The 27,346-nt window shown below is 37.0% G+C and overlaps 1 protein-coding gene across 2 annotated transcripts; it reads right to left on the reverse strand.

Annotated features, from left to right (window-relative positions):
* Nucleotides 1-1,857: 1,857 nt before the first annotated feature.
* On the reverse strand, nt 1,858-27,346 carry rsph3 (radial spoke head 3). 2 transcript variants are annotated; one of them, XM_031901613.1, is made up of 11 exons: nt 27,190-27,346; nt 24,409-24,554; nt 23,937-24,181; nt 17,111-17,198; nt 14,432-14,573; nt 13,091-13,236; nt 10,590-10,793; nt 9,345-9,507; nt 7,608-7,694; nt 5,844-6,079; nt 1,858-2,380 (listed from the first exon to the last, which is right to left on the reverse strand). In XM_031901613.1, the coding sequence occupies exons 3-10, from the start codon at nt 24,047-24,049 to the stop codon at nt 5,862-5,864; spliced, it is 1,161 nt and encodes a 386-aa protein (XP_031757473.1). In that variant the 5' UTR covers nt 24,050-24,181; nt 24,409-24,554; nt 27,190-27,346; the 3' UTR covers nt 1,858-2,380; nt 5,844-5,861. The 2 variants fall into 2 exon arrangements, with proteins under 2 accessions (XP_031757473.1, NP_998863.1); NM_213698.1 differs by lacking the exon at nt 24,409-24,554 and having other exon boundaries at nt 2,125-2,380; nt 27,190-27,262.

Consider the following 27,346-nt stretch of genomic DNA (forward strand, 5'->3'; position numbering starts at 1 on the left):
TGTGCTGGGTTTACTTGGAGGGGTTGAACTTGATGGACTTTGGTATTTTTTTTAACCCAATGTAACTTTGAGTTTGGGTCATTTATCTTCAGACAACCTTCACTAAAGTCTCACATTGTCAATGGTGATTACCCTAAAACTTGAGGCAGGTAGTTGGACCCTCATTTTTTTTGGCAAGGGGCACCGCCAGATCCTCTGCAATCCATGATAACCTTTTGACTCGCAGGCCAAGTAATGGATGACTGCCTGTGGACCAGCTGTTAGTCACACCATTAAATGAGCAAGCAAATGCTCTCAGAATAAGTGTCCCTTCTTATGCTATGTCCTTGGTCATTATTTCTCCCTTACCCCTTCCTCATTCGTCTAGCTAACCCTGTATTTAATGTTATATAAAACCAAGGGAAGGATGTAGAGGGATGCAGTAAACTTTTGTAAGAGGGGGCTGTGATAAAGGAAAACTATACCCCAAAACAAACACAATGTAGGTCTTTTTAAAAATATATTGCATAAACAAGCTTATATGTAAAACCCTGCTTCATCTAAATAAACCATATTCATAGTAGTTTTTTTAGTAGTATGTGCTATTTGGTACTCCTAAATAGATCCCTCCTGTGATCATAGGCTTCACGGTGAACACAAACAAGCCAAGGCACACATACATGCTAGGCCACATCAACCAATTAATGGGCAGAGTTCTGTCTTTTGCTTCCACACTTCATCCTGTTACAGTTAAAGTTGCATTATTTCTGGCCATGTGATCTCTGAAGGAGCACACAGACAATCACTAAATGGTGGGTCAAGGGAAAGGATGTAAAAGAGCAATATTTACAGATCTGCTCAGGGAACAAGTTTCAATGTGGCATACTATGCATCTTACCTGCCTACATAAAAATAAGACCACCATGGCCCCCTGGTTTTAACACCAAGGGGAGATGCTGCATTGTTCAGATTGTTCACACAGAAATCACAAATTATTTAAACAAAAGATCATGTCAGCATGGTGCATCAACAGATACAATTAGTGATGAGTGTTTTTTTTCACCAGGCATGGATACTCATTGATATTCTGCATTTCGCCATTGGCGAAACTTCCGCAACATTTTAGCACCAAAAATTTGTGGTCACGTCAAAAAAAGGCCCAGTGGTGCCAAAAAAATTGCGCATGTCAAAAAAGTTGTGCGTTTCACAAATTTTTCAGGGAACCAAAATGGACATATTCGCTCATGACTAGATACAATTTTTCCAGTCTGCCTGCTCCCAAGGCTAAGTGATGGCCATAACAGTATACAGATATGTCACCATCAGTGGGCCAGCATACCGTAATGATTACATGAAACCCTTTAATTCAGTGGTTCTCAACCTTCCTAATGCCGCGACCCTTCAATACAGTTCCTCATGTTGTGGTGACCCCCAACCATAAAATTATTCCTAAGACCATCGGAAATATGTGTTTTCCGATGGTCTTAGACGACCCCTGTGAAAGGGTCGTTCGACCCCCAAAGGGGTCCCGACCCACAGGTTGAGAACCGCTGCTTTAATTGTATCTGTGTGTGTATGGCCAGCTTCATGTAACACTGAGAACTGACTTTTTGGAACACACAATTTAACAAATAACATTTTTTTGTAATCTTGTCACTACAAATTAAACTAAAACTGTACCAGCAGCTCCCCTTCTTTTTGATCTTCTAAGGCCATCTTTATGTCCTGTTCAATACTCCACATGCATAAAGATTACAGTAAGTCATCAAACCACTGGCAGACACTGTGGCTATGTCTGTCAAAGGAATGAGTAGAGAAGCTGACCATAAAGATTTTAGTAAGATCAAACTACTGGCGGACACATACAATGAAAAGCAGCACAGTAATGAGTTTTTATTATCACTGCAGCAGAGTATAACAAATGCTTCTAAACTGATTGCAGGTTGCTGGTTGCAGGTTATTAATAGATAATTGTATTACATATTATGTTAAACAAATACTTTCCATTTTACTCAGTAAATTGTGTATTTCTCTTCAAACTCAGGTGACTAAGCCACCAGAGCACAATGAGTGTTTCTACTATAGATCTGTTCTTGCTCTGTACTGTAGGCTGGTACAGAAAAACAAAACATAAAATACAGCATGTCTTGCTTAATGTTTCTATTTATTTATTTTTAAAGAATGCTTATAGAAAGCAAAACCACTGAAATATCAACAGTAAACAGGCAATGAAAAAAAACAATATAAAAGAACACTTCTATAAGAAAACAGTGCGGGCATTGTATTAGAAGTTGTCTTGAAGCCATGTTCATTTATTCTTCCTTAATGATGAGCTTTGATGGTGTTTGTTGTGGTCAAATCAGTCTTGTCTATTGTATTGTATATTTCAATTTAGTGGTATCTGTGAGAGGAAAATGCACAATCACTAAAATAATATTTTTATAGCAGAAATAGCAGCAGTACTACACAATGGGTAAAACACTTGAATAAAACTATTGGCCCATTTATAAGAATACACATACTGATGCAATAAAATGGCTAAAAAAAATAGATTTTTAGTCATACAATACTGTCATAGAGAATTTAAGCTTGTCAGCGATGTCAGATTAAACCTCTAAATTCTAACTTGCTACATGCCATGGCTTCATTCTTTATTTCTGTCTGCAAGCTGAAATTTGTAACAGTGCAGCTTAGCTAAGTAACCTAATCAAGTCATCCATCATGGGTAGGGTGCTAGAAACCCCCAAAAAAAAGATATTTTTAAATGTTTATTGATTTTAAAAGTATTAGTCAACATTACAAAAAAATTATAAAATAACAAACAGATAAAGGGGAAAGAAGGGAAGAGTAGAAGAGGAGAGAAAAAAGAGGGGGTGGGGTAAATCATGTGGAGAGGTTAGTTCACCTCTAGCGCTGCCTTATTAAATCACTTATACATTACTGGACATGGGGACTGTTATGGGCTTATTTATCAATTTGAGTTTGTGAATGTGCGAGTTTTTTTTCTAATTCAAATAAACTCAGATTTTAAAAAAAACTGGAATGCTTGCTTTTTTATTAATATTGAAACTGCTTTTAGAGTAGTTTTACATTCGAATTTTCTTTTTTTTTTGCGCAAAAAACACGAAGCGTGAAAATAAATTTGAAATCAAATTTGATAAATCATGCCTTAGTGTTAAAAAAAAACACAGTAGCCATACAATTATAAATAGTCAGCCTCTAGAGATGTAGGTAGCTTGTAACAGGGCAAGGTTGATTGATTAAGTCCTCTAGAGTGGGTGGGATGGGCTAATTCTATTACAAAATCATTTGGTTTATGGCACAGTACAGTATTAGCTGTAATAAAGTACAGTTGTCTTTAGATGTTATTGGTCCACTAACAGGACCCAGCAGTGCCATGGCTGGATCAGGTTGTAGAGTAAGCACCATGGCATGAAATTAGAGTCCAGTGGTTGCCATTACTCCTGTTTCTTTGTTGAGTTCATACAGTGTCTTTCAGGCGTCATTTAGGAGCAGAGCAGGAACTTGGGTCTGGATAAGTTTCTCTTTGGACAATATGGTGGATGGCAGTAATTGTCTCAATACCTCTTTCCACCAGTCCTCAATGTCAATTCACCCTAAGGGTGAAGACCCATGGAGCTACTAGTAGCAGCTACTTATTACGGCTACTAAAATAGACAATGCTGATCATTTACCGATAATTGCCCCTACATGTGTTTTATTAATCACCTCCAGTAGGCGATTTAGAGCAGGATCAGGGCTGTCAAGGGACACCAGCCTATTTTCTGTGTGCAACAATAACGTTTTGCAGAGTTTGCTTACTTTGAGACCCATGATGGTGACTGTGATGTAGCCAGGCAGAAAAGGGGACAGTGGACATCCCTGTCTTGCGCCCCGTGTCAGGAGACAAAGAATGGAGAGAGCATATTATTGGCCTGAATTTGTGCAGTAGTGCTATAGTAGAAAAGAGCTTGTACCCAGTGAAGAAAATGTGGCCTAAAAATCAATTTCCAAAGAATTTCCCATAAGGAGAGTCATTCCAGAAGCTTTTCAGCATCCAAAGTTGCAATGAGTGATTACAGCCTTTGTTGTGCCTAATAAATTGTTATATTTAAAGCAGACATGTGGCCAAATTCTAATGGTTGTTTTTTTTATGCCTCTCTCCATCATGCTGATGACATGGCCTATGACATACATACAGTAGGTGCCTACTTATGTAATGCAGTGTGTCATTGAACTGTCATGCTCTGATGTTGTCTTTTCCGTTTCCTAGAGTTGTCTGAACTGTTAATATTCACACCCACATACTACAACAATGTGCAAGATCAGAATTAAGACACTTGCTATCTACGAGTGAAACAGGTAAAACAAACATTAGAAGGCTCAAGCTGGCATTTAAGAGCTAATCAGAAAGTAAATGTTTAATCCAGAAAGGAAAGCCAAGAGCTATAAATTGCACATAATGGCCTGTTAATAACAGCACAGTAGGGCAGTGTGTATCACAATCAAGTGAGTCAAACAGAACCCATTATTCTCACTAGCCTTTAGAAGGGTGGTGTCCTAAATTCTTTCTAATCTCAGAGAATGACGTGGGAAAGAATGAAATGTAAACATATTACACTGACTTATATTATGTCCCTGAGGGTGTCTGTGAAAGTCAACTAAAGTGACATACCACATCATGGTTAATTTTCTTCAAAGCTGTTGCCTAGTGCAACCTTTAAAATGAGCATTGACTGAATATAAATGCATTAAGGCTGCTGCCAACAGATGGGCTGAGTTGGTCTGAAGATTTTTTGGCACACCATTGAACCTCCAGGGCCCCGCTGGGAAAGTCCAATGCTGCAGACAGGAGTACAGGAAACATAATGATTGCTGTTTTTCCATAGACTATTCGTCATATATACAAAAAATATGCAGTAGCTTTTAATAAAGTGTAGTTTATTCCTTTTATAGACCTAATGAGTTCATGTGTCAGCTACCACAGGGGTCAACAATGCCATTGTTTTTAAAAGTGGTGTATGGAAAATCCCTCACCTAAGGAAAGCAATATAGCAGCTAATACATTTGTATAACTGAAAATATGGAAAGAAATGTTTTGTTCACATATTGATACATATCAGATCACAACAGGACTCTTAGGGGCTGATTTACTAACCCACGAACGGGTCGAAATGAGTCCGATTGCGTTTTTTTCGTAAAGATCGGTATTTTGCGATTTTTTCGTATTTTTGCGATTTTTTCGGTGTCTTTACGAATTTTTCGTTACCAATACGATTTTTGCGTAAAAACGCGAGTTTTTCGTAGCCATTACGAAAGTTGCGTAAAATCTTGCGATTTTTCGTAGCGTTAAAACTTGCGCAAAAAGTTGCGCTTTTTTCGTAGCATTAAAACAAATCGTATTGGTAATGAAAAATTCGTAAAGACGCCGAAAAAATCGCAAAACATACGAAAAAGTCGCAAAATGTTCGTTTTCAAGTCGGAACTTTTCCAATTCGGGTCGGATTCGTGGGTTAGTAAATCAGCCCCTTAGTGGTTGCTAAAAATTTTTTTTGCTGTAAAGGTTCCTTTACTTAGGAGAAACTACTCTTTGTGCCATTATCCTGTGTCATTTAAAACTGATTCTGTTCCCTGAGTGGATTTCAGCCAGAGAAAACTTGCTTGCATTTTTAGCTATTTACCAAAAACCTTTAGGGGGGCCCAGAAATATGGTATGCTGTATGATAATTACACCCCTCTCTAAAATCTGCCTTTTGAGTGCAGTGACAGGCAGATTCCAGTCCTGTTAATGTGCACACATAAGGGGCAGAGTGAGCTGTTTGCCACTAGAACTTGCTTAAATTACTCTAATCGCAGCCCAATACCTGTTTGTCCCAAGTTGGCTATATATCTGACAGGATCTCATCTTTGTGTTCTGTTTCTGGGTCCTTTAGTTGCAGTTCTGGATGTTTGGCTTCTGTGTCTGGGTTTTGAGGCTGCATTACTGATTTTTCTGATTTTATTTCTTGCCCTTGAGAGTTGACTTCATATTTTAAATAATCTTGTGATGTTGCTCTCTGAAAATCAGCTAACCGTTTTTTAACAACATCCCGAATTATCACTGAAAGCAAAAAAAGTTAAAAAAGCATTATTACCAATATGGACTTGGTCTAGGTCTATATATGAACAAGCATTGATTAGCCTTTTACAATTACTTTGCACTTTTCAGAAAACCATAGAATTTCAAATAAAAAAATGTTCCATTTAGTTTCTGCATATTTCTCTTTTCTGAAGATATTAATTGTATATTTGAATTCCATTATTTATAATACTAGTGGGTAAGCTGTGTCCCTTTCTGTTAAAGTGTGCCTACTTAATTAAAAAATTTAGGACTAGGCCAACATCAACCTCTGTGGTTTTATTGGCTTAGTGGGTCAAGGTTACGTGGGATTTCCTCAACACTGATAGTTCCAACCAGGCCCAGACTGGAAATCTGTGGATTCTGGCAGATGCCTGACTGGCTGCTGTAAGATGCCATAGACAGTCACCATTTATTGGACTGGTGGGGTGGTTTGGACCTCTGTGTATTTGAAATGTAAGGGCCTATTTTGAACCTCAGTCCAGGCCTGGTTCCATCTCTGCATCTGGAGTTTTTTCTGGTTCCTAACTTAAGATAAAAGAGATGGAGAAGAATTAAATCAGTTGGTGCACAGTGTGTTGTGCCATACTCGAATTAATTCCTCAAACTGATTGAAAGTAATGCCAAAATTCGGTGTAGTCTCTTAGTGTAGCATAGTGAGCACAACTTTTATCACGCTGCTCCATTAGAAAAAATTATCAGTCTTATAGCAGCTCAGGCACAACAGAGGTTATATGAAAGGCCTAGCTGTGACTGCCAGCAATGTCTGCCATATCAGCACATTGCTTTTAGCTAATGAAGTAGAAGTACTTTTTTTAATTTAAAGGAATACACATTATTGTAGATGTGGTCCCATGCAAAATTTCTCTTCTCCTGTCTGAAAAAAATGCTAAAGTATCCCTTTAAATATGTCAAAGTGGCAAAACAAAGTTCAGAAATTGAGTGTATTTCAAAAGAAGACAAAATTTAAAAAATATAATCCAGAAAGCAAGTTCTACAAGTAAATAGAATCACTGCACTTGTATACAATGTGAAAATGCTAACCCCACCATAATTTGATTTTAAAGGGTAGTTTACATTCCAAACACATTTTTTTTTTTGTTTTCTAATTGCTTACCAGATATAATAATTTTTTTCACTTGCAATTTTTTATTTTTGGGTCTAATAAGTTGTTCTAATTTAATACATTAGTTGATATATTTCTTAATCTTAGTGCTACTAAACACAATCCCCGTGTTTTATTAAAGTAAGGTTTAACATCACACACATACTGCTGATTAATGTATTGTATTAACTAATGCAGCAAATTGTAACAGATAGTTACTACAAATAGACTCTCTGAAACACCAGAGAGAGGAATACCAAAAAAGCATTTGGAAGCTGAACTACTATTTTAAAATGAAACAGCTCATTCATAGTGATAATCATATGCATTACTATTACTTTGGCATATAAAAAAACATCTTACGCCACTGATTTGGGGAACGGTGAAGAAAAAAAAAAAACTTACTATCAAGCATAGTTCGTCCAAGATCATTCTTCTTCATAATATTTTCCACCTCTTCCATTAACCAAGGCATAAATGTTGTCTCAACATCTAATAATGTAAAAAACTGGAGTTTACAATTTGTGACGAATTTTAGAAAAAATAGACATTTTCTACACTCAATTTTCTATACGCAGACATATGCGATACAAACTAACACTGAGATGGTCAAAAAATGTACATCTAGAATAATTATTAGAAAACCCAACCTAAAGTGTTTATGCATATCTGCCAACAATGATGGACTGAGATGCCAGGGGCATCTATACTATAATCTATTTTTCAATCTCTTTGTTTCCAAGCAAAAAAAGGGAATGGCCATGAAAGACCAAATGGTTAGAGGCAAGGGGGGCCACTGACACCTGGGCCCACCGGGAGTTTTCCTGGTATCCTTGTGAGCCAGTTCAACACTCTGAACTTAAATATAAGAGCAACACTAAAATACCACCAGGCAAGGATATCAGTAGGCTGTTCCAAGTTTCCTGTTTTTTCTTACATTACATAGACAAACCACATGTGCCACTGTGGGAAACTGTAATCACAGGTTATTATAAGCTAGAGGTGACATTTCTATCCACATAAAAGATCTAACAGAGAAAAGGACTGTATAACAAGCAATGCCTAGATATGGGACAGATTATTACACAGAGGGCTTTCAGGTAAGCATAAAGTAATCAGCAAGTGACTTTGTTAGCTTCTGATATTGGTCCAAGTTAAACAGCCCTCACATTTCCAAGACACGTATTAATTTAACAAGATATATAAATCTAAACCAATGACGTAACATAGGTTATCCTGGTACTGTGTCACCTCCAAAATAAGGAGAAATTTAGCTTACATATTAGGAACACTGTGTTCATGGCATATTAAAGAACCATTAAAACTACAAATGTAAATATTTCACTTATGTAAACAGTTATGTCTATAAAACCATTGTATTCTATACAGCTGATACACACTACAATTCTACTGAACCTTTAGTATAAGCTATAGCGTTTAAACTGCTTCTCAGTAACAATACATTTTATTTAAATGCACACAAAACAAGAGTCACTGTCTCTGTAAAGGGATACTGTCATGATTTTTATGGTACACGTTTTCTTTATAGATTACACTGTTTACATAGCAAATAATTCACACTACTTTAAAATTTTATTCTTGAACCACCAAATCAATTTTTTTTTGTTGTAATATTGGTGTGTAGGCAGTCTATTGTTTCTCCTACTCCCATGAAACTAGAGGAGCTGCTAGTGGGACTTGGATTTCTTACTATTGAGTGCTATACTGATATCTACTGGGAGCTGATATCTTGCTGCCTTCCCATTGTTCTGCTGATCGGCTGCTGGGAGGGGGGTGATATCACTCCAACTTACAGCTCAGCAGTAAATTGTGAAATTGTGAAATTAAGAATATGGCTAACCCCATGTGAAATTTTAAAATAAAATATAAAAATAATCTGTTTGTGTTTTTGAAAAATGGATTTCAGTGCAGGATTCTGCTGGAGACCGTATTCCTTTAAGGGTGGTGGTTGTGGTTGGACTCCCTCAGACAGTCTAAAAAATGAAAACTTGAACAGACTGAGCATTTCCACCTCCCCCTTTTCATATAGATAACATCAATGGTTCATCCAACAGTTAAAGAATACACATCATGACTCTACTTAAATCAAATTCTATTTAAAAGAAAAAAAAAAAAAAAAACCTCTTTCCACAGGGTCATAGAAATATCCATTGTCTCTTAGGCTGCTAAACACAGAAGGAACCAGATCAGCAAGATACTGCTGTGCAAAAGCCCGTGCCGCAACCTTCTCTGCAGTCTCTTTTTCCTTAAGGAGGATCTCACGGTGCTGTTTCTTGCGTCGTTCCTAAAACAGTGATCATTATATACTAAGAAAATCATATATTTATAGCATATCTTTTAGCATTTATCAAGATTATCATCATCAATTCATGATTAGCACCAGCCAATTACACAGCACTTTACATTAAATTCTAACAAACAGGGGTCTTACAATAATGTAACAAACAAGGGTATACAGAGTAAAATAGGATCAGAGGTCCCTATCGCAAGAGCTTACAATGTAAATGGGTTAAGGGTACATTTGAAAGAAAAGGAATAAGGACATTGGTAGCTACTGGTTTAATGTTTTTAGTATAGTCATTGTAAGCTACTTTTCTTGCATTTACAGGAGCAATCTATAGCACTCTCCATAGGAAAGCTTATAGCATATTTCCATAGGAAAATCTGTTTAGATCATGGACCATTGCAATTTGCACAAGCTCTAACCTCTGATGAAAACCAAAATTTAAAGATAGGTATTGAAAATACCTCACCTCTTTCTATCTACCTTCCTACTGTATGACAACCTCATGTCACCCTCATTCAGCAGTTGTTTTAGGAGATACATTAAAGAGGGTGTTTAATAACTTTTTAGAAATAATGAACAAGTACAGTGTTAATGAATTTAAGTCACAGTGTACAAAAGTTGATCCAGGGATTGAACCAGAAAGGATTTTTATTCTCCCTGAGGCAAATTATAGAAGCATTTTTTTTTTTACCTTCCTCTAAATCAACAAGCAGTTAGGCAGGTTTCTTTTGGACATAAATAAATAACCTGTTACTATTGTAATTACCATATTATAAGCCACAGGGTAATGCCTTATTAGTAATATCACAAAGAATTGTAAAAATCATGTTGCTTAGGACAAAATGGCAATTTGACATGATTAGCACTGATAAGTAACATGTCCTAAGCAACACGGAGTTCTGCACAATGAACACCAAAATTCTCATAGACGATTGCTGGCAAAACTCTGATGCATTTAATCCCTGCAGTTTGTCTTGGGAAAAAATATTACAGGGTCAAATGACTGTGTGACATTACTGTTTGAAATAGCCTTCACTCTGTAATAAGCTTGTCATCATAAATACATAAAAATATCCCACTTTTTCCTCTCTGTGTCGCCTCTCCTGCTCTTCTAGACGATGTGCCTCAGCAAGTTCTGCATTGCGCAGCTCTTCAAAAGCACGCTGTTGTGCCCTTAATTGTGCAAGTTCCTCTTCTTCCATCACTTCAAGGAGTGCTTGCTCAATTGTCTTGCCAACCAAAACTTCCAACATTGGTTTCACCTCCAGGTCAAAATCAAACAGCTGCAAAACAGCATAAAGCAGTTATGTAATGTGTATGCAATGTCAGGCAATAAACAATTAACAGGGTACAGCAGTGTCGTATTGGCCCACCAGGATACCAGGAAAACTCCCGGTGGGCCCAGGCGTCAGTGGGCCATCCTGCTCCTGACCATTTGGCTTGTTTCATGGTCATTCACTATTTCTGAATGGGAAGAAGGAGAAATAGATGGAAGAATAGATGCTAGCAGTAAATAAAAGAGACTAGGAGGATAAAGAGGTTGGGTGAGGAAAGCAGGAAAAATAGTTTGAAAAGCAGGCCTAGGGTCTAAGGTTTTCTGGTGGGCCCCTGGGGTACCAGTCCGACACTGGGGAACAATGATTATAACATAATGTTGCAGAGACAGCTCTATGTGGGAGTAACTAAAACACTAAATTTTAGATGCACAGACTTTGCCAGTATAAGGAATCTCTGCAGTGTATCAACTGGGAAAGCGTTTTCACAGGGTTAGACACAGAAGGAAAATGGAATATCTTTAAAACATTGCTTAGCAAGTATACAGGTCAGTATATTCCCCTTGGAAGCAAGGAGAGGCATCACAAAGCAAAACCTTTATGGTTGGATAAAAGTGTTAGCGTTGAGATTGGTAAGAAAAAATGTTCTTTTAAAGCATTCAAGTTAGCTGGGCCAGCAGAAAATTTCCAAGGAAGCAAATAAAGCTAAAATAGAGATGGAAAGGGGTATTGCAGCTAGGAGTAAAAGGAATGGTAAATTATTTTTTAAATATGTAAATAGTAAAAAAATAAAGCAGGAAGGGGTGGGAACCTTATTATCACAGGAGGGTCAGTTGGTTTATGAGAACAGGGAAAAAGCAGAAATTCTGAACTTTTTTTTCATCTGTCTACACAACTGAGAAGCCAGCTAATGAAGGCTTCCCTTTTAATAAACCCAATTCTAGTAATATAACTACTGATGCATGGGTCACTCAGGAGGAAATTCAAAACAGACTTAAATATGCAAAGATAAACAAAGGTCCAGGACCAGATGGTATTCATCCCAGGGTATTAAACAAGCTTAGCTCTGTGGTTGCCAAACCTCTTCACTTAATTTTTCAAGATTCATTGAGGTCTGGCATGGTGCAGAGAGACAACAGAGGCACCGTAGCATAGATGGGGGCTATTAATTCCTTTAATGTTTTGTTCTTTTTATGAATAACTGGGATTTTTTCTGGTAGCAACCCCTGAAGAACTGGATCTAATTTAAGAGTAGGCCAGAAGGTATTTCAAATTTCAGTAATTTTATTAAACTGATTAAGTTATATTTGGTCACAACTCACCAAAATGAGATGACTCATTGGTTGCGACCCCTATTTTTATTTCCTGGACCTGACTTACTCCATGGACTTATGCGAAAAATAGTCAGGTTCAAGAATTACAAATAAAGGTTGTAGCTAAGAAGGTTCACAGCCCATGGGTCATGGAGTTAGGGATTTTCGAATGTAAACTCAAAATTTTCGTATGAACGATTCAAGCATTACCGTGACATTTTATAAATACAACAATGATCGAAGTTTAATTCGAACTGAAACCATGACAAGTTTTTACGACTTTCAAGGCCAGAAAAAAACTATTTTAATTTTTAGTGTAAACTCTAGAAGATGTTATACTTTATTCTGTAGAAGAATGTCTGTTATGCACTGCTGTATTGGTATGTATAATCAAGTGAGTCCACACAAGGCATTCAGTTTTTATTGTAAAAAACTATTTAATAAAAGAGGAAACTCTCTGGAAATGATTTATATATAAAAACGCTGTTACTAATAAATTATTAAATCTGATTAGGGGTTATGCTGTGATGAGCTTTAACCTTCAGCTTCATCCATAAAACAAAACTCATAAGCAGAAATTGGATTCCCTCCCGGGACAGATCTCAATCAACTCTGATGAATATGCAACCGTGAATTAGCTTTTGTAGGTTAGTATGACCTGTATTAAAGAAGATTAATGAGACCTACCACAAACAGCATGGGGGTATATTTCAGGGTCCCAAATTACAAGTTAAAAAATCCTGACTTTAGTCAGAAAACCATTGTACTACTGTAGCACCATTGTACTACTGTAGCACAAAACAAGGCACTTGTAATATACTTTTTGCAAAATTGAACATTGAAAAAAAATGTTCTCTTCATTTGTTAAAATAAAGTTACTAGAAAACTTTTACTTCCTGCCTACTAAGCAGTACTGACACTTTCTTGAACAAAAAGGGGAAAATGTCAGTACAATCAATTTCTCTTTTCTTGATTTAATTTATAATACATTACCTCTCCTTCTAGAATCTGTGTTGCAACATCTGCTCCTGTTTTTGCTGGGATAAAGAGAGGTGTAGGAGGTCTGTCCAGAAATGCATCAGTCTGGCATTCCATGTCTTTCTCCTCAACACGGTCACTAAGTTCTTCTAAATACAGCTCTAGAGGATACAAAAAATAAATCTGTTGAAGACAGGGCATTTATACCCTTTTTAACAGATTTTTTTACAATCTACATTCCTTTAATTATTAGTAACTAAAAATGTATACTTTTTTGTGAGCAAATCACTTTTCTTTATCTTTGCATTTATGTGTATATGTTGAAGCTGCATACTGCTGTCTTAGCTATATAAACCAATCGGAAAGGTTCTGTGCGCACAATATGACTGAATACTTGAAAGCATATTTAAAGTGGTTGTAAATTAACTTTTAGGGGCAGATTTACTAAAACTCCATCATTTCTCATTTTTTTTATTTTCAATATGTCTAATATTTACTAAAAAAGGGACCTTTGCCATTGACTTCTACATGAACTTGGCAAGTTTAATCTGCTGAACTGTCAGATTTGGATTTTTAGCCTTTTAGACAAAAAAAGTTGCAGTGTTTTTTCTCTGCGACTTTTTTTAAAAAAATTTGAATCGACTTTAAAATTAAAAATTGATGGTTTGTAAATAAGCCCCTTAGTATGATGTAGAGAGTGCTGTTTTGAGACAATTTGCAATTGGTCTTATTTTTTTATTATTTGCAATTATCTAGTTGCTAGGGTCCAATTTAACCTAGCAACCAGGTCGTGGATTGAAAAAGAGCTTTGGATATGAAAAGAAGAGGGGCTAAATAGAAAGATGAGTAATAAAATGTAAAACAGTAACCTCAAAAAGCAATAGATTTTTTACTGCTGGAATCAGAGACCCCAGAGTCAAAATACTTCAAAACCTATAATAAATATAAAAATAAAGACCAACTGAAAAGTTACTAAGAATAGGGCATTCTGTTACATACTAAAAGTTAACCTAAAGTTGATCACCCCTTTAAGGGAAAATTAAGAGATGAAAACTAGGGATGGGCGAAATGATTCTTGTGACAGTAAAATTCGCCGTGCGTCACTTCCTTTGATCCGGGAGTTGCTTTCTATGACAGACATGTCTGCTTTTAACGCACCATCAAAAGAAACTATGCATGTGTCAAAAACCAACATGCACATCATAGAAAGCGACACGCGGCTAATTTTACTGTCGCGCAGAGAATTTTTTCGGCGTGCAAATCATTTTGTCCATCCCTAATGAAAACTATAATTATAAGTTGCATATTTCCCTTTATTAAATGAGCCTTATATTTAAACACTTTTTGCATCTGTACCTGTCTGCACATCAATGTGTTTTCTTCCCTCTACTGCTTCTGGTGTTCTAGGCCTTAACAGTTCCTTGGCTCGTTTTTTTGCCAGAGCTCTCCTTTGGGCTTCCTGTTGCCTCTGGAACTCAATTGGGTCTGGCTGAGCAGACTAAAAAAAAAAAAAAAAAAAACATGTTAACCTTTAATCAGTTTATTACAGGCATGATATACGCTATTAGGAACATACAAGAATAACCAATTTTTATTGGAGGCACTAAAAAACCAGTATCATAACCAAAACAGTCCAATGAAAATACAGCATCTTATATACAAATTTTCTTACAGGCATTTCAGTCATACTTCTATGAACCACTACACAAGTTTTTCTTTGGATGGAGAGCATCTAGAAAAAAGCACTGCAGTTTGGAATGCCTTGAATGAGAGCCTGACTGACTCTGAAGCAAATCTATCACTAAAACATGGCTGCCAAAATAACTCCAAAACCAAAGTGAAAAGACCTAGAGTGTTAGCTACACAATCTCATGATATATTGAAGCAAACAGTCCATATTTCAAATAAATATATCCAAGACAGTACATGCTAAATTTAAGGTGGGACATAAACTTTATTGCCAAAGCTATTTAAAGCTTCCTCCTAGACACATCATTTTGTCTAATATTTTTTAACTATTATCCTGTTACTATATTTGGCAAAGTGTTACATGCTCATCAGTAAATTTAACATGTATAAACATTATATTCAATAGGAAACAATTCAAGTAGTAGATGGTCTTATATGACAGGCGCATAGAAATGTATTGAATAATAAAAAAAAGAAAATAGAATATGCTAGCCTCTACAGCCCCTTTAAAGAAATATATATTATTTAGGTTAGAATATAACTGGGTCATCTCTCTGTTTTTGAGCCTTTTTGAATTTTTGAATTAGTTGCTTTCTTCTTCTGACTCTTTTCAGCTTTCAAAAGGTGGGTCAGTAATCCAGACAGCAAAAAAATTATCACTCATCTAGGCTACATTCAAACCACTGCCTGGCTGTTCGGGTAATTTCGGGTAACCATATAGCTGCTAAAATTCCAAACTGGCGAATAAAAAGCTCAATAATGAAAAAAAAACACATAAAATAAAAACTGTAGACCAATTGCAAATTATTTCAAAATAGCACTCTTACACTGAAACTTAATTTAAAGGTGAACAACCCCTTTAAGTACCAGGTGACAATTTATACAAATTGTATGAGCTCAGTGCTCTGCATTAGGAAAGCTGTCTATGGCTTGCATAATGGTATATCCTATACATTTAAGTACTAACGGCTAAAGCCTCTTTGTCCCAAGGATAGGAAAGTTACACACTGTATTAGGAGAGGCCAAGATAGTACAAGTCTCCCAAGGAAGTTGCAAAGTTTGGCATCCAAAATGTAAAATTTAAGCAATTCTAAAATTAGCTTCTTATGGGCAGATCCATCAATGTACGAGATTGAATCCCGAAATGGGAAAAATTCGGATTAGATACGATAAATTTCTGATGATCAAAAATGTCACGAAAATGCTTACGAAAAAAATTGTAATAGTCACGATAATATCGTATTGGTGATCCGAAAGTCACAAAAACTTTGTATCTGAACGATCGTAAACGGCGGGAAAACCTTTCTGACTTCTGTACATGTTTTTTAAAGCCTCCCATAGGACTCAATGGCACTCTGCAACTCCAACCTGGCCCAAGGAAAGTCACGATAACGAAGCTTTAATTAATCCGAAACTTTCGTACTCGGGACAACAAATGTGATTTTGTCGCACAAATTGTCGGAAAAGTTGCGCAAATTAATGAAAAAGTCGTAAAAATATGCACAGTACGAAAACTATGAATTTTTTGCATTTGAAAACAATCGTACTTCGATAAATGTGCCCTTTAGTGTGTTATTGGCTCCTATAGAATGTTATAGGACAAGGAAAGTCAAAATCTATGAAGCACACTATTAAATAGTACTACTATTGCTGTGTAAAAACGCTAATGAAAGATTTACAGAGATACACTTGCTACATTCTACATTTCAGTGAACAGGGCCGCCATTTTATCAACACCCCCCCCCCCCCCCATCCGCTCGATCTCTTCTCTCCGGTCCGCTCCCTCCTTGCCTCTCCCCCCACCAGCACCCACTCGCTTCGTTTTGTCAGCACCCTAGCACCCCCCCCCCCCCCCCCGTCCGATCGCTCTCTCTGGTCCGCTCCCCCTTTGCCTCTCCCCCCACCAGCACCTGCTTGCCGGCTGCCACACACCACCCGCTCGCTTCGTTTTGTCAGCACCCCCCTCGCCACTTGTCTCTCCCCCCCTGCCTCTCCCCCCACCAACACCTGCTTGTTGGCTGTCTGTTCTTCTTCTGTGTCGCTGCCGCTGCATACATGCATGCATACACGCCATGGCAACCAGACGCTAGGGGGTCTGTGCAGGAGCGAGGCATTGTGGGAATCTTCTCTACCCAGCTCAGCGTTTTTTCTAACTGTTTGGCTTCAGATCTTCTGAATGGGAGAAATATGGGGAGACTTAAGGGCACTATTGAGACAACTGAAGGTATGCCTGCATTTTCAAATTAACTCTTTACTAGCCTTTCCTTCTCCTTTATTGTTAATATTTCTTTGTTTGCATGCACTAAAATGTATATAGCTTATTATTCCTCTGCTTTTATCACTTACCAAAGGTAATGTATGTTGTGCATATGTATTTCCTCGCACCACCCGTCTGTCATACATAATGTTTCCATATGTGAATGATTCTTCGTTCCTGAGAAGAAAAAAAAATATTGTTAATCACTATTTAATCTACTTCTAAAGCATTTCATTTTCAACACTTACAAATACAATGTATATAAATAAATAGAACATCAAGTAGAATTACATCAATTTACTTCAGTTCATTAATGGAAAACTAAACGTAGTCCAGTTTTTATTGGATATTTTAACAATTGCAAAAAACATGTATTTAAAACAAATTGCTTTTACGGTGGGGGAAACAATTTTTGCATGATAGGTGCCCTTTAAGTATTTAGGTTTGTTTTAAATTACCTTTTAATATGATGTAGACATTGAGATAATTTGCAATTGTTCTTAATTTTTATGGTTTTTCAGTTATTTAGGTTTTTGTTGAGCAGTTCTCCATTTGGTATAATAGCAAAGTAAATAGCAGGGTCTTATTTACCCTAGCAACTAGGCATTGGTTTAAATGAGATGGCCCCTATTTGAAAGCTGGAAAGAGGCAAAAGTGGAAGACAAATAATTCAAAAACTATTAGAAATAAATAATGAAAACCAACTGCAAACTTGGAAGGAATACGTCATTCTATAACATACTGAAAGTTAACTAAAAGGTAAATCTCCTCTTTAATTATGATCTTAGGTTAATAATAGGGATGCACCGAACCCACTTTTTTGGGTTCTGTCGAACCTCCGAACCCACCCTATTGGATTCTGCCGAATCCCAAACCGAATCCTAATTAGCATATGCTAATTAGGATTGGGAAGGGTTAAAAGCCCCCCTAAATTTTAATCCTTTCCAAATGCTAATTAGCATACGCTAATTTATGCTAATTAGGATTTGGATTCAGCCGAAACCGAATCCATCAACAAAAGGCTGGATTCGGCCCTGAATCCCGAACCGAATCCGGGATTCGGTGCATCCCTAGTTAATAAACCAGCAATGCCATTTTCTCTACCACAAGTCATTATCGCTTCAATTGCATTTTAGCAGACAGATATTTCTTTAGGAATCAGTATAAAAGTGAATATATCATGATGCCTTATTTATTGAAAATGTGGCTTACAAGCTCCATCTACTGGTGATATATTTGTAACAAATAACTTCTAGCTAATGTGCATTTATTATAAATGATATTGACCAGTCAAGGCTGGTAAATATCATTTAATTCACTGAAAATTTTTATTTCATTAAATTAAATGGATATTTACAATACATTATGAACTTTTTCAGATTTATTTTCTTCATGTTTTAGTATATAAACGTGAACTTAGAAACAGACCTATATATAAAACCATAGAATAAAAACACCTTGCTATTATATTCTTCATTTCATCCAGCTCATATCAAGAAATCAATACCTAAATCACAGTATCTGAGAGGGAAAATCTGGAGAGAGGGCTGGATTAAATGGAGAATACATTTGTCAGTAGGGGATACCCCAAAAGCTTTTAAAAAGATAGAAAGGGGAAGTCCATTCTGCAATTAACAATAATAGAGGAAATTTAAAAAATAGCAACTGATTATCATTTATTAGAGGGTTTGTCTAGGCAATTTGAAAAGATAGTGAGTAAACACTAGGATATTGAAGGTTGGATTCCCTGGGGTGGCAGCATTCCAAAACCCCCCATTAATTTCATACAAAAAAAACACAGTCCGTTTAGTTAGGATAGATGTTGGCCCAAGGAAAATATTACGACAAGGTATGCTAATTGGCCAGAGATACGGTACTTTGCCCTGTCTATATTATAGGCACTGTAACAGTTGTGTAAGAGGGGATATAGTATATCATCTACACAGGAGGACTACAATTAAAATAAAGTTATACCACACTTGTTGGTCCTCATACTTGATGTACACTATGCCAAATGCCCCAGTGGGGTGATGTATGTTGGCCAAACAAGTAGGAGGCTGAAAGACAGAATAGGGGAGCACAAATCTGATTTTAAAAGAAATGTGAAACAAAGCCCCATTGTCAACCACTGTTGATGTAAGACATACAGTGGCTCAATTGCATTTCCAGGTAGTGCAGTATGTTTCCAAACCCAGGAGGAGGGAGATTGCTATTAAAATGTGAAATTAGTTGGATTAGGAGATTTAGGGACATTTATGCCAAGGTGACTGAACAAAGAATATGAACTTGGTCAAATTATATAGGTATGGCTCAGGTTGTTTTTAAATTATATGCTTTTACTTCTCAGTGGCTACCAATGAATCAGCAAGTATAAGTGGAGTAATAAATCTAAATTTGTATTGGCAACATTTAGGGGCAGATTTATCAAAATGTAAGTTTAGATCTTATTAAATAAAAATGTCCTATGGGATTTTTAGAAGTGTATTTACCAATGGGTGAAAGTTAGAACTCACCATTTTATACAGTGGCTTGCAAAAGTATTCGGCCCCCTTGAACTTTTCCACATTACAGCCACAAACATGAATCAATTTTATTGGAAGTCCACGTGAAAGACCAATACAAAGTGGTGTACACGTGAGAAGTGGAACAAAAATCATACATCATTCCAAACATTTTTTACAAATAAATAACTGCAAAGTGGGGTGTGCGTAATTATTCAGCCCCCTTTGGTCTGAGTGCAGTCAGTTGCCCATAGACATTGCCTGATGAGTGCTAATGACTAAATAGAGTGCACCTGTGTGTAATCTAATGTCAGTACAAATACAGTTGCTCTGTGACTGCCACAGAGGTTGTCTAAGAGAATATTGGGAGCAACAACACCATGAAGTCCAAAGAACACACCAGACAGGTCAGGGAAAAAGTTATTAAGAAATTTAAAGCAGGCCTAGGCTACAAAAAGATTTCCAAAGCCTTGAACATCCCACGGAGCACTGTTCAAGCGATCATTCAGAAATGGAAGGAGTATGGCACAACTGTAAGACAAGGCCGTCCACCTAAACTCGCAGGCCGAACAAGGAGAGCGCTGATCAGAAATGCAGCCAAGAGGCCCATGGTGACTCTGGACGAGCTGCAGAGATCTACAGCTCAGGTGGGGGAATCTGTCCATAGAACTATTAGTCGTGCACTGCACAAAGTTGGCCTTTATGGAAGAGTGGCAAGAAGAAAGCCATTGTTAACAGGAAACCATAAGAAGTCCCGTTTGCAGTTTGCCACAAGCCATGTGGGGGACACAGCAAACATGTGGAAGAAGGTGCTCTGGTCAGATGAGACCAAAATTGAACTTTTTGGCCAAAATGCAAAACGCTATGTGTGGCGGAAAACTAACACTGCAAATCACTCTGAACACACCATCCCCACTGTCAAATATGGTGGTGGCAGCATCATGCTCTGGGGGTGCTTCTCTTCAGCAGGGACAGGGAAGCTGGTCAGAGTTGATGGGAAGATGGATGGAGCCAAATACAGGGCAATCTTGGAAGAAAACCTCTTGGAGTCTGCAAAAGACTTGAGACTGGGGCGGAGGTTTACCTTCCAGCAGGACAACCACCCTAAACATAAAGCCAGGGCAACAATGGAATGGTTTAAAACAAAACATATCCATGTGTTAGAATGGCCCAAAGTCCACATCTAAATCCAATCGAGAATCTGTGGCAAGATCTGAAAACTGCTGTTCACAAACGCTGTCCATCTAATCTGACTGAGCTGGAGCTGTTTTGCAAAGAAGAATGGGCAAGGATTTCAGTCTCTAGATGTGCAAAGCTGGTAGAGACATACCCTAAAAGACTGGCAGCTGGAATTGCAGCAAAAGGTGGTTCTACAAAGTATTGACTCAGGGGGCTGAATAATTACGCACACCCCACTTTGCAGTTATTTATTTGTAAAAAATGTTTGGAATCATGTATGATTTTCGTTCCACTTCTCACGTGTACACCACTTTGTATTGGTCTTTCACGTGGAATTCCAATAAAATTGATTCATGTTTGTGGCTGTTAAGTGACAAAATGTGGAAAAGTTCAAGGGGGCCGAATACTTTTGCAAGCCACTGTAAATACACTTCTATAAATCCCATAGGAATGAATAGAATGTGAGTGAGTTTTTAAGTATTAAAGGAACAGTTCAGTGTAAAAATTAAACTGGGTAAATGGATAGACTGCTCAAAATAAAAAATATTTGTAATATAGTTAGTTTGGCAAAAATGTAATCTGTTAAGGCTGGAGCGGGCAGATGTCTAAAATAATAGCCAGAATACTACTTCCTGCTTTACAGCTCTCTAACCGCTTAGTTAGTCAGTGACTTTAGGGGGGGGGGCACATGGGACATAAGTGTTCAGTTAGTTTGTGAGCACACAGGTCAGATTCAAATGTAAACTAACTGTATAGTTATGTCCCATGTGCCCCCCCCCCCCCCTTCAAGTCACTGATTGGCTACTGACTGCTAACAGCTTAGAGAGCTGAAAGCAGAAAGTAGAGTTATGGCCATTATATTAGATATCTGCCCACTCCAGCCTTTATAGATTACATTTTTCCTAACTATATTGAAAATATTTCTTGTTCTGTGCAGTCTATCTATTTTGCCAATTTTCATTTTTACACTGAACTGCTCCTTTAAGCTCCAAACTCACATTTTGATAAGTCTGCCGTTGAAAATGCGTATTATATGAAAAATATGTATTACCCATTAGATGTTGTACATTGTCATGTGCTTTGATCAATGATGGAATTTTGTTTTAAACATTGTATAATTGGGTGTGAAGCACTAGAGGGCAATGCTATGTATGAATATATAAGAAGGTTTGCAGGTGTGATACTTTGTCAGATTGAGAAAGAATCAGCAGGGTCCAAAACATTGCTGTATCCATTCTATATGTGAAATAAAGGCAGTTTTATGATTATAAAATTGGAGTGCTGCAATTTTGATAAATTGTAGCTTGAAGGTATGTGGCGATGAACACATTTTGCTTTGTGCACCCCTTTAAAAGTTAACCACACCTTTTGGAAAACTACTGTGATCACCATGCCTTATGCCTACAAAAACATTTAAATTATTAAAAAAAAAAAACAAGTACATGTATGGGCCCTGTTATCCAGAATGCTCAGGACCTGGGGTTTTCTGGATAAGGGATCTTTCTGTAATTGGGATCTCCATAACTTAAGACTGCTAAAACTCATTTAAATATTGAATAAACCCAATAAGCTTGTTTTGCCTCCAATAAGAATTTATTATATCTTAGTTGGGATCAAGTACAGGGAATGTTTTATTATTACAGAGAAAAAGGAATTTTTAAAAATTAGAATTATTTGCTTATAATGGAGCCTATGGGAGAGGGCCTTTCCGTAATTCAGAACTTTCTGGATAACAGGTTTCCGGATAAGGGATCCCATGCCTGTAGTAAGTAATGTTTTGCAACTAGTATGGATTTATGCAGTTTTGATATAATCGTGTACAAAATACTGCTTTATTATTACAGAGAAAAAGGCAATTATTTAGCATATTTGAACTATTTGCTTAAAATATACTCTATGGCTTTTGGCCTTTCTTTAATTTTGAGCTTTTTCAATAACAGGTTTCCAGATAGGAGATCCCATACCTGTTTAGAGTTCCTAGTGCACAAAACATTTTTGGCTGGCATTAAGTATTTTCCTGTGCTACAAAAAAAGTATTTCTTTACAGCATGATGACTATACATGGGGTTATGTGTCACTTAAAATATTTTAATCATATAGGAACAGATATTCAGATAAAATTTAAATAGGCAGTCCTGTGATATATGAACAATTCAGCTCCTAGCATACTCCTGCAGCAGTAATCCAAAAGGCCAAATCAAATAACAAGGCAATCTCATTCCCTCATCAGAGTTCATGTAGTTAATAACATTTCTAGTATTAACATCCGAACTGATGGATCCAGGTTTTCAAGAGTAGAATGCAGTTGCAAGTCAACTGTATTCCCTTTTCTCAGTATAAAAAGATTGTACAGCTCAGCTACTAGTAAAGGAGACAGGATTATTTTCAAATGCACAGAAGTATGCTCTAGTCCACAAATGAAAAGACCTTGCACTACCACACCATTACAAATAAGTACTGAACTTAAAGGGGATGCAAGGACATGCAAGATACTGGTGTATCAATTTCTTGAATAAGCTTATGGCATGGAGCTAAAAAATGAAATTCATCAAGAATACCATGGATTTATTTTTTTTAAAGAAACCTTGTTAGCCGAGGTCATGTTAAGGTGGCCATATACGGTATGATCTGCTCGCTTGGTGAGGTCGCCAAATAACCGGATCTTCTCTTGATATCCCCACCTACGGTTGGCGATATCGGGCTAATTCAGGGCCAAACGATCAAATCAGAATGGCGGGTATAGGCACCATAGGTTTGGGGACAGCTCAACGAGTCAATGAGGTGACCTACTGTATAAGCTGATGAACTTTGACTTATTTAAGAAAGCCTGCCTTGGAAAAATTCCTCAACTAACAAGGTTTTTTTTTCTTTTAACCCCACAAGTTCCTTAACTCGTGTGGAGTTTTCTTTATGATTGCTCAAGCAATAATAAATCTACAGAGAACTGGGGCCAGCAAAAAAAAAAAAAAAATTTCTGCTGAATTATTTAAATGATGTCATAATTATGACTTTTAATCTCATAATTAAAATAATGTTGATTTTTTTAAAGTCATAGTTATAAGATTAAAAGCCATAATTATGAGTTTAAAGTCATAATTTCGACTTTTTAAAATCATAATTAATTTAACAGATTTATTTTTTTTTCCTGGCCCCTGTGTCTGTACAAATCTGCCACTAAATTGTAAAATTTTTATTATTTTTACAATGTGAAATTTTCAAAGTAAATGATACTTACACAGTTGGTTGAACTCCTCTGTATTTCCTGCGATTTTGTACAACTCTCGGTTGGCTGGAAAATGTATATGTTCCGCTCCCCATCTCTTTCTGTCTGGGTATTACTGAAGTCATGGCTGCCCTCTTGCCTTCCTGGTTCCCAAGATGCAAACAAAAACTTAAAGGGAAAAGTCTTCCTTATACTCTCTCTTGACGTTCCTATCTGCAGTTTCTCTGCTGTGTCATAAATATTTTCAGCACCAAAAGCTACAGAGAAAGGAAAAACAAATACTATACCTAGCACAATATGTAAGATTTTATGAAAAAAAGTAACGATGGATAGGTGCAAAAATGCTGCACACAAATTGTTAAAAGATAGTGTTTCTTTCAAACCACCAGAGCAGTCACTATAATACATCCAAGGGAAACTGTCTGCAAGGGAATTCAGGTGGGGTCTGCCAGTTTTTGATTGTATAGCAGAAATGCCTACTTACAGACCCCTAGCAAAGGGGACGCATATCAGGTCAATCCCGACCAGCATATGCCAAAATTCCTCTTCTATAAAAACAATTGAACAGCAGGGCCAGTGCACATAGTGTCATTCCAGAGCAGGAGGTAGAAACACATCTCTGAGGAAGTTCTGGTAACAAAAAGTAATGTATCTGAGTAGGGATGCGGGCAACTCAATTTCTTTAAAGTGAAGGAATTTTTCACTGCACGCAGGACTAGACCACACCGCTAAGTGGCTTTTAAATGCACTCAAGACACTTTCATATGTTAAAAGGATCATCACAGGAAAATTCAGTGCTACATCAATTTTCTATCTTGGAGTTGGTTTTTGAATGTTTTTGATGAGGTTCAGGAGGAGGCAGGGGCCTTTTTAGGGACACAAATGGTTAAAAAATACCCCTTTAGGGTGAAGACACACAGAACTACTAGTAGCAGCTACTTGTCGTGGCTACTAAAATAGACAATGCTGATCATTTACTGATTGTCTCTGCTTGTGTTTTAGCAGAGGTAATTCTCAGTATTGTCTATGGCAGGGGATTTTCTGGCGTATAGTAGCCGTGACAAGTATCTGCTACTAAGTTGCTAGCTCTGTGTGTCTTCACTCTTAGGCTACTGTAGCACATTGCTTTTTCACCTCCGTCAAAATCCGTCTGATTTGGCCCCCCCATTGTTGCAGTGATTTTGGACAAAAAATGATATGTATTTTCTTTTTAAAATCTAGTCTGTGTGTGCACCGACAGGCAGGATACAGTTAGGGTTGCCACCTTTTCTGGAAAAAAAATACAGTCCTACATTTTTAGCTATTTTCCCTATTAATAACATTAGCATTAAGCATAATTTTTATCGGCCAGGCCAGTAAAATACTGACCAGGTGGCAACCCTAATTACAGTCCCCTCAGTGCACAGACATTTAAAGCAGATGGGGGTAGAAACAGAGTACACTAGTGTTTAGTGATTTAATGCTAGGGTTATCAGATTACTAAAAAGTTAAGATGCAAAGAAGATCTATTTAAAACTGTGTTAAACACAGGTGGCAGGTACAATTCCCCTATTATATAATATACATAACACTGGATATTTTCTACATCCAGAAGCCTTTACTGCTATATGCAGTTAATGTTAGCTGAATCTACAATATACAGGTATAGGATCACTTATCCGGAAACCCGTTATCCAGAAAGCTCCATATTACCGAAGCGTCTCTCATAGACTCCATTTTAATCAAATAATTCAGAATTTTAAAACTGATTTCCCTTTTCTCTGTAGAAATAAAACAGTACCTTGTAATTGATCCCAACTAAGCTATAAATAATCCTTATTGGATGCAAAATAATCCTATTGGGTTGACTGAATGCTTTTTTGATTTATTAGTAGACTTAAGGTATGGAGATCCAAATTATGGAAATACCCCGTATATACCCTTGGTCCCAAGCATTCTTGATAACGGGTCCTATACCTGTACTAAATATTGCACTAGGGTCTATCATAGGTACTCCTATCATTTGTTTTATTCTTGTTCTGTTTTCATATATATTACAGCAGGATGCCAGGTGACAATGATACAGGAAACTGGACTGAAGGGGTGAGGACATTTGTGGCTTCGCTGGGTAGAGTCACAACTTTAGGTTTTTGTACTCAAAAAATACAATGCTCGGCCCCATTTAGTTTAACATTAGAGCCAGTTAGACATCTACTAACCTACCATGTTGCAAGGTACAACATCCAGAATGCTCGGGACCTGAGGTTTTCCGGATTAAAAGATCTTTCCGTAATTTGGATCTCTATAATTTGTTAAAAATCATTTAAATATTGAATAAAACAATATTGAATAAAACAATAGGATTGTTTTGCCTCCAATAAGGATTAATTTTATCTTAGTTGGGATCTAGTACAAGGTACTGTTTTATTACTACAGAGAAAAAGGAAATACTTTTTTAAAATTAGAATTAATTGCTTATAATGGAGTCTATGGGAGATGGTCTTTCTGGATAACAGGTTTCCAGATAAGGGATATCATACCTGTATTAGAAAAGCTGCAAACACAGAGGCAACATGAAAAGATGTGTATTGTGGGTTTATATAGTCATATAGGCTACTAACTGCCTGAAAGTAAAGGTAAATTCATATCAGAACTGACAGTCACAATGCTTGCAAGAGATGAATACATTCACAGATTCGCCCTTTGTGTTTGGTGGAGGACATACTGTACCATATGCATTTGTATGTATCAATATATAGATGCCTTGAGGAAAGTTATGGTACAACTACGTCATACTTGTTATCATTATTAGTGTTGTTGCAGTGCAAATCACGGCATAGAACAGCTACCTGGTCATACTAAATAGCATATTGTTACTAACAGGATTAAAATAATAATAATAATAATAATGAAAACCCACAGTACAGGTACAAATATTAGTTGATATTGATCCTGTTAGATGCTAATACATTAAATAAAAACCTAATGGGAAAATAATTAAAGAACATAAATGTAAAAAAGCAAAAACATTCTGTGGGACCCTACAATTCTACAAATATATAAAATGTCCCAAAATGCAGAAACCCATTTAGTTAATATCAGCCCAGTAAGAGATCATACAGTTATCTGATACAGGATTACAACTGTGTGATTTAAACATTGTCTACAGTTTTCCATTTCAGTTTTAAAGGTCTGTTCACAAAGACATCATAGCTGCAGGTCAGACAGTCTTCCCAGTCCCACCTCAATGACAATTCTGAGTTCCCCACCCTCAGTTGCAAAGTACCTTGTTCTCACATGCAGGATCTCTCAGTCTCAGCTTTGCTTCTTCTTAGCTGGAAGTTTAAACGTAACAGAACAAACACTGTTCCCTAGCACAACAAACTCTGCCTTCTGTATTGAATAGTTACCAGGTTACACAGCACTTCCCTAACAACCAATCC

Source organism: Xenopus tropicalis, chromosome 5 (assembly GCF_000004195.4).
Source record: "Xenopus tropicalis strain Nigerian chromosome 5, UCB_Xtro_10.0, whole genome shotgun sequence".
NCBI classification, from domain to species: Eukaryota; Metazoa; Chordata; class Amphibia; order Anura; family Pipidae; genus Xenopus; species Xenopus tropicalis.